The sequence below is a fragment of the Pristiophorus japonicus genome, unplaced genomic scaffold, assembly GCF_044704955.1.
Source record: "Pristiophorus japonicus isolate sPriJap1 unplaced genomic scaffold, sPriJap1.hap1 HAP1_SCAFFOLD_323, whole genome shotgun sequence".
NCBI classification, from domain to species: domain Eukaryota; kingdom Metazoa; phylum Chordata; class Chondrichthyes; family Pristiophoridae; genus Pristiophorus; species Pristiophorus japonicus.
Window position 1 is genome coordinate 598,401 of NW_027253030.1, and position 7,044 is coordinate 605,444.

General features: G+C 52.7%; 1 protein-coding gene across 1 annotated transcript; it reads right to left on the reverse strand.

Moving 5' to 3' along the window:
• Positions 1–1,980: 1,980 nt before the first annotated feature.
• LOC139249561 (heart- and neural crest derivatives-expressed protein 1-like) lies at positions 1,981–6,504 on the reverse strand. Its single transcript, XM_070872500.1, has 2 exons — positions 5,832–6,504; positions 1,981–2,243 (listed from the first exon to the last, which is right to left on the reverse strand). The coding sequence occupies exons 1-2, from the start codon at positions 6,294–6,296 to the stop codon at positions 2,145–2,147; spliced, it is 564 nt and encodes a 187-aa protein (XP_070728601.1). The 5' UTR covers positions 6,297–6,504; the 3' UTR covers positions 1,981–2,144.
• Between the last annotated feature and the right edge of the window lie 540 nt (positions 6,505–7,044).

A 7,044-nucleotide genomic window follows, 5' to 3' on the forward strand; every position in this document is an offset into this window, starting at 1 on the left:
GGCTCCTGATTCTGACTCTGGTGAACAGTCAATTATATGGCAGGGTCCCTCCGACATGTATTTAAATGTTTACTAATCGTCATTATCAATTTAGAAATTGTACAAGTGGCGGGCCCACCAGCGCCTCCTGTTTCTATCGAGCTGTGTCAGTCCGGGTTATCACCAGATGCTGGCTAAAGTCTCCAGATCCTTCACTGCGCCACGGTCTGGAACCGAGACAGGAATTGGCGGCAGAGGATTCTGAGCAGCTCGCCTGTTTGATGCCACTGGCGGGTGTTTAAACATAGAAACATAGAAAATAGGTGCAGGAGTAGGCCATTCGGCCCTTCGAGCCTGCACCACCATTCAATGAGTTCATGGCTGAACATGCAACTTCAGTACCCCATTCCTGCTTTCTCACCATACCCCTTGATCCCCCTAGTAGTAAGGACTACATCTAACTCCTTTTTGAATATATTTAGTGAATTGGCCTCAACAACTTTCTGTGGTAGAGAATTCCACAGGTTCACCACTCTCTGGGTGAAGAAGTTCCTCCGCATCTCGGTCCTAAATGGTTTCCCCCCTATCCTTAGACTGTGTCCCCTGGTTCTGGACTTCCCCAACATTGGGAACATTCTTCCTGCATCTAACCTGTCAAAACCCGTCTGAATTTTAAACGTTTCCATGAGGTCCCCTCTCATTCTTCTGAACTCCAGTGAATACAAGCCCAGTTGATCCAGTCTTTCTTGATATGTCAGTCCCGCCATCTCGGGAATCAGTCTGGTGAACCTTCGCTGCACTCCCTCAATAGCAAGAATGTCCTTCCTCAAGATAGGAGACCAAAACTGTACACAATACTCCAGGTGTGGCCTCACCAAGACCCTGTACAACTGTAATAACACCTCCCTGCCCCTGTACTCAAATCCCCTTGCTATGAAGGCCAACATGCCATTTGCTTTCTTAATCGCCTGCTGTACCTGCATGCCAACCTTCAATGACTGATGTCCCATGACACCCAGGTCTCGTTGCACCTCCCCTTTTCCTAATCTGTCACCATTCAGATAATAGTCTGTCTCTCTGTTTTTACCACCAAAGTGGATAACCTCACATGTATCCACATTATACTTCATCTGCCATGCATTTGCCCACTCACCTAACCTATCCAAGTCACTCTGCAGCCTCATAGCATCCTCCTCGCAGCTCACACTGCCACCCAACTTAGTGTCATCTGCAAATTTGGAGATACTACATTTAATCCCCTCGTCCAAATCATTAATGTACAGTGTAAACAGCTGGGGCCCCAGCACAGAACCTTGTGGTACCCCACTAGTCATTGCCTGCCATTCTGAAAAGTACCCATTTACTCCTACTCTTTGCTTCCTGTCTGACAACCAGTTCTCAATCCACGTCAGCACACTACCCCCAATCCCATGTGCTTTAACTTTGCACATTAATCTCTTGTGTGGGACCTTGTCGAAAGCCTTCTGAAAGTCCAAATATACCACATCAACTGGTTCTCCCTTGTCCACTCCACTGGAAACATCCTCAAAAAATTCGAGAAGATTTGTCAAGCATGATTTCCCTTTCACAAATCCATGCTGACTTGGACCTATCATGTCACCTCTTTCCAAATGCACTGCTATGACATCCTTAATAATTGATTCCATCATTTTACCCATTCAGGGTTTGAATTCAATAGTTCAGGAGGTGGAGTAAAGTGACCAATGGTGTGAAATCATTAACCGGGGGAGAAGGGCCAGAGCGGAGACCGATCACAGAAAGGGTCTTTCCCGTTACTGATAAAACATTTCAAAAACTTCTCACCAATTATATGGAAGAAAATAAAATCTCGATATATTTAAGCCGTTTAATATATTTGAGTCGAATTAAACCAATAGCGAGAGGATTGTTCCCGCTATCACATTTCTTGCAAGCAACTCAAGATGCAACTGGACCTCCTTAAATGTGCAATTTACGCTGAATCAGAGATAGCTGCAAATATAGATTACAAATAATTTTATTTTTCCCTTTTCATAGTCTTTAACTTAAACGGAGTTAGAATTGCACTTGTAAATCTGTAGTGGTTGGCTGCTCGGTTTGGGAGCGATCCGGAGATCAGGACAGTCCTGCAGTTTGAAGAAACGGTGAAAGGTTTAGTCTCACTGTCACTGGTTGAGCTCCAGAGCCCAGACCTGTTGCGGCCAGCCCGTTCTCCCCTTCAGCTTCTTGTCGGCGCTCCGTGTCGAGCCGCTCACTGCTTCATGCTGGGCAAAAAAACACACGCTTCAGTCAGAGTCTGGAGACAATCACTTCTAAAATACACGATTATTGAAAATCTTATTCTATTATCGAGTCTTATTTAAATACATTTTCTTATGTACCATCACATACATGCAACATTTAATGGGAGGCTGGAGAGATGTCGGAGGGAGAGAGGGACAGGAGGGAATGTTGATGGGGAGGGAGGGAGGGAGATGAGGGGATGTTGATGGGGAGGGAGGGGGGAGAGGAGAGGATGTTGATGGGGAGGGACGGAGAGGAGGGGGTGTTGAGGGGAAGGGAGAGGAGGGGTGTTGAGGGGGAGGGAGGGAGAGGAGAGGGTGTTGAGGGGGCGGAAGGGAGGGAGAGAAGAGGAGGGGTGTTGAGGGGAGGGAGGGAGGGAGGGAGAGGAGGGGTTGTTGACGGGGAGGGAGAGGAGGGGATGTTGATGGGGAGGGAGGGAGAGGAGGGTTTTTTGAGGGGGAGGGAAGGAGTGGAGGGGGGTTTGAGGGGGAGGGAGAGGAAGAGGAGGGGGTGTTGATGGGAAGGGAGGGAGGGAGAGGAGGGGGTGTTGATGGGGAGGGAGGGAGAGGAGGGGGTGTTGAGGGGGAGGGAGGGAGAGGAGGGAGAGGAGGGGCGTTGAGGGGAGGGAGGGAGGGAGGGAGAGGAGAGAGTGTTGACGGGGAGGGAGAGGAGAGGGTGTTGATGGGGCGGGAGGGAGAGGAGGGGGTGTTGATGGGGAGGGAGGGAGAGGAGGGGGTGTTGATGGGGAGGGAGGGAGAGGAGAGGAGGGGGTGTTGATGGGGAGGGAGGGAGTGAGGGAGAGGAGGGAGTGTTGAGGGGGAGGGAGAGGAGGGGGTGTTGAAGGGGAGGGAGGGAGAGGAGGGGGTGTTGAGGGGGAGGGAGGGAGAGGAGGGGGTGTTGAGTGGGCAGAGGAGGGAGTGTTGAGGGGGAGGGAGGGAGGACGAGGAGGGGGTGTTGAGGGGGAGGGAGAGGAGGGGGTGTTGAGGGGGAGGGAGGGCGAGGAGGGTGTTTTGAGGGGGAGGGAGGGAGAGGAGGGGGTGTTGAGGGGGAGGGAGGGAGAGGAGGGGGTGTTGAGGGGGAGGGAGGGAGAGGAGGAGGTGTTGAGGGGAGGGAGGGAGAGGAGGGGGTGTTGAGGGGGAGGGAGGGAGGGAGAAGAGGGGGTGTTGAGGGAGGAGGTTGGTGTGGAACAGAGATCAGTTGGGCTGGAGGGCATGTGTTCTCTGCTGAAAGACATTCTATTACAGTGGAACCACCCAGATATATCTTGGGTTATTTGCCAGTAAGATGAGGATTTCGGCGTCCTGTCGATAAGGCTGGGAACTGGTTTAATCCCAAGTGTTCACACGGGGGCAATTTAAACTCTAGGACTGGAAAGAGAATTGGTTGCCGTAGTTATGAACCGGGTGTTGAGATTAGACCAACTGGCACAGAGAATGGATCGGGTAATGAATTCTATAAACTCAACCTGGAGCAAAGAGCCCATTCACAATTAACTGGTGTTGGAAACTTGCGATGGCCTGAAATGCAGCCCGGATTGTGGTTCAACATATCAACAATGCTGCTGCACAGTGTCACCGAGTAGCCTCTCTGATCCTCACATTGAGTGTTGGCCGATTTCTGGCCCAGGCTCTGAATTGCCAGCAGTTGGGAAGGGGGACAGTCTGGCTCGTGTTCCTGGAGAAACAGCAATTTATTTCCCCCTTAAAATGTTGAAATTGGGGTCAGTGAGACCCAAATTATTCCACAATTTCTGGGCTTTAAAACCATGTCGGAAAGTCCTGGATTTCCCCAGGAATGAACACACGGTTTCTGAAGGGAGTGGATTCATTCTGTAGGAGTTTAATTTAAACCCTTGGATTGCAGTTTACCGCTGCTTCCTGTCCCGGATTCTCTAAAACTGCAAACTACAAAATACTGCTTTAAAATGAGATGATCAAATGACGAAGAATTTCTTGAAAGTTTTAACAAAGGGAGCCTAGTTTGTAGTTGCAGTGAAGCGGGTTTAACTGGTTAGGTACAGGGGGGTTTTGGTTAGTGACAGGGAGGTTTGACTGGTTGGTGACAGGCTGGTTTAACTGGTTAGTGACGGGGGGGTTTTGGTTAGTGACAGGGAGGTCTGACTGGTTGGTGACAGGGTGGTTTAACTGGTTAGTGACAGTGGGGTTTTGGTTAGTGCGGGGGTTTTTGGTTAGTGACGGGGGGTTTCACTGGTTAGTGACAGGGGGGGTTAACTGGTTAGTGACAGTGGGGTTTTGGTTAGTGACGGGGGTTTTTGGTTAGTGACGGGGGGTTTTGGTTAGTGACGGGGGGTTTTGGTTAGTGACGGGGGGTTTAACCGGTTAGTGACAGGGGGGTTTTGGTTAGTGACAGGGTGGTTTAACTGGTTAGTGACGGGGGGGGGGGAGGTTGGTTAGTGACGGGGGGTTTTGGTTAGTGAAAGGGGGGTTTTGGTTAGTGACAGGGGGTTTTGACTGGAAGCCGCGGAAGGCTGAGTTCCTCGGTTATGAATGACTGGGAGCAGTGCACATTCCCAGTTAGCTCCAGCCGTGGTTCAGGGATTTGGTGCTTTCATCAGCTCGGCTTCCCCCTTTCCTGATGCAGGGAATCGCGCCACTGTTTCGATCCTTTCCACTCAGACTAGAATTTCCCCGGATTGTTGGCGGTTTCTCAGGAGCACATTTACAGGCCGCACAATCCCGGTGTGAACGCAACACCGAGCGTCCGTCCCGGCAGCGACCCCGTGCTGTGCACCAACCGCAACCGGAGACTGACCCGTGCATTGCAGGAACCCGCCGCTAACTCTCCGCACCCCCCGACCCTGCCCAGGGACCGGGAACTCTCCGCTAACTCTCCGCACCCCCAGACACAGCCCAGAAAACTCTCAGCACCCGGACACCCTGCCCAGGGAACCCTCCAGAGTCCTAGAACTCTCCGCTAACTCTCCGCAGCCCCAAACCCTGCCCAGGGAACTCTCCGCACCCCCCGACCCTGCCCAGGGACCGGGAACTCTCCGCTAACTCTCCGCACCCCCAGACCCTGCCCAGGGAACTCTCCGCTAACTCTCCGCGCCCCCAGACCCTGCCCAGGGACCGGGAACTCTCCGCTAACTCTCCGCACCCCCAGACCCTGCCCATGGACCGGGAACTCTCCGCTAATCTCAGCACCCCCAGACACAGCCCAGAAAACTCTCAGCACCCGGACACCCTGCCCAGGGAACCCTCCAGAGTCCTAGAACTCTCCGCTAACTCTCCGCAGCCCCAAACCCTGCCCAGGGAACTCTCCGCACCCCAAGACCGGCCCATGAACCCCCCAGGGACCGGGAACTCTCCGCTAACTCTCCGCACCCCCAGACCCTGCCCAGGGAACTCTCCGCACCCCCAGACCCTGCCCAGGGAACTCTCCGCTAACTCTCCGCACCCACAGACCCTGCCCAGGGAACTCTCCGCACCCCCAGACCCTGCCCAGGGAACTCTCCGCTAACTCTCCGCACCCACAGACCCTGCCCAGGGAACTCTCCGCTAACTCTCCGCACCCACAGACCCTGCCCAGGGACCGGGAACATGCTTTACCGTTTCCCGCTTGCGCTTCGTGTCCTTGCTCTCCACTTTCTTCAGGTCGGCTTTGAAAGCCTCGGCCTCCCCGAGCGGCCTGTCCTTGGCCAGAGTGTCCATCAGATAGGCGATGTAGCTTGTGGCCAGCCGCAGCGTTTTGATTTTGGAGAGTTTGGTGTCGGCTGGGACATTGGGGATACATTCCCGCAGCTCAGCGAAGGCGCTGTTTATGCTCTCGGTCCGGCGCCGTTCCTTCTTGGGCACGGCGGCCCCTCGCCTCCTCCCTGCCCGCTCCGGGCCGGCTCCCGCTATCCCGCAATCCGGGCTGTAGGAAGGCTGTGCCGAGTAATCGGGAGACATCTCGCCCTGGTTCAGGACCCAGCTCTGCAAGAAGGGATGGTCCTGATGGTACCGAGTGCTTGGGGCAAACGGGAATCCCTCGTGAACCAGAGCCTGGTGCTGCAATGCACCCACCACACTCATGTCTGTAAATGTAGACTCAGTCCGGGCTCACCTTCAGCTTCTCCAGACACTTCACCTGCTGCTGAGCAGCCTCCTCGCCTCTGCCTTCACCCCACTCCTTCCCATTCCCACTCACTTCTCTCCAAACTCTACTCCCTGGGATTATCCCAATCTTCCCAAATGGACAAACTGCCGCTCGTACTCTCCTTCCAATTGTGAAACCACTTAACGCTTGCCATTCTGTCAAGGCCAGCTTTATGTGGAGAGCTGGCAGCCAATCGCATGGAGAGCGGCGAAAGGGAGGGGATTAAATAGTTCACCTTCGGCAATTGGCCAGGCTGTGGAAGTACTCCAGAACAAGAGGCCAGGAACCAGCACAGACCGCAGCATCAAGTAATTGCAGTCAGAATACCCGAAAAATGCTACTCCTTGCATCTTCCATTGGCAATGGTTACCATAAACCTAACTGTAATATAGTAATACTGTAATAGCACCGTATGTCATGATTCTATTACAGTTCTAACATTAATACTAAGAATGTCCCATTGTTCTCACAGTACCAACATTAATATGGATATGTGACCCACTTGTCTGACAGCACCACTATACTTATTTAATCCACTATTCTAATACAATCGTGATGCCACTGGTGTGTTCCATTATTGTCGTCAGTGCTAAGTTTCATATTTCAAGGCAGTTACAGTACTATGCAGCTTTTGTCTCTCCATTATAGAAAGGACATTAAAGCTATAGAGAGTGTACAGCGTGC

Coding starts and splice junctions, on each gene's coding strand:
- LOC139249561 (XM_070872500.1), bottom strand. CDS start 6,296: ATGAGTGTGGTGGGTGCATTGCAGCACCAGGCTCTGGTTCACGAGGGA. Junction 2,244..5,831: donor CGAAGCGCAAGCGGGAAACG/GTAAAGCATGTT, acceptor TTTTTTGCCCAG/CATGAAGCAGTGAGCGGCTC.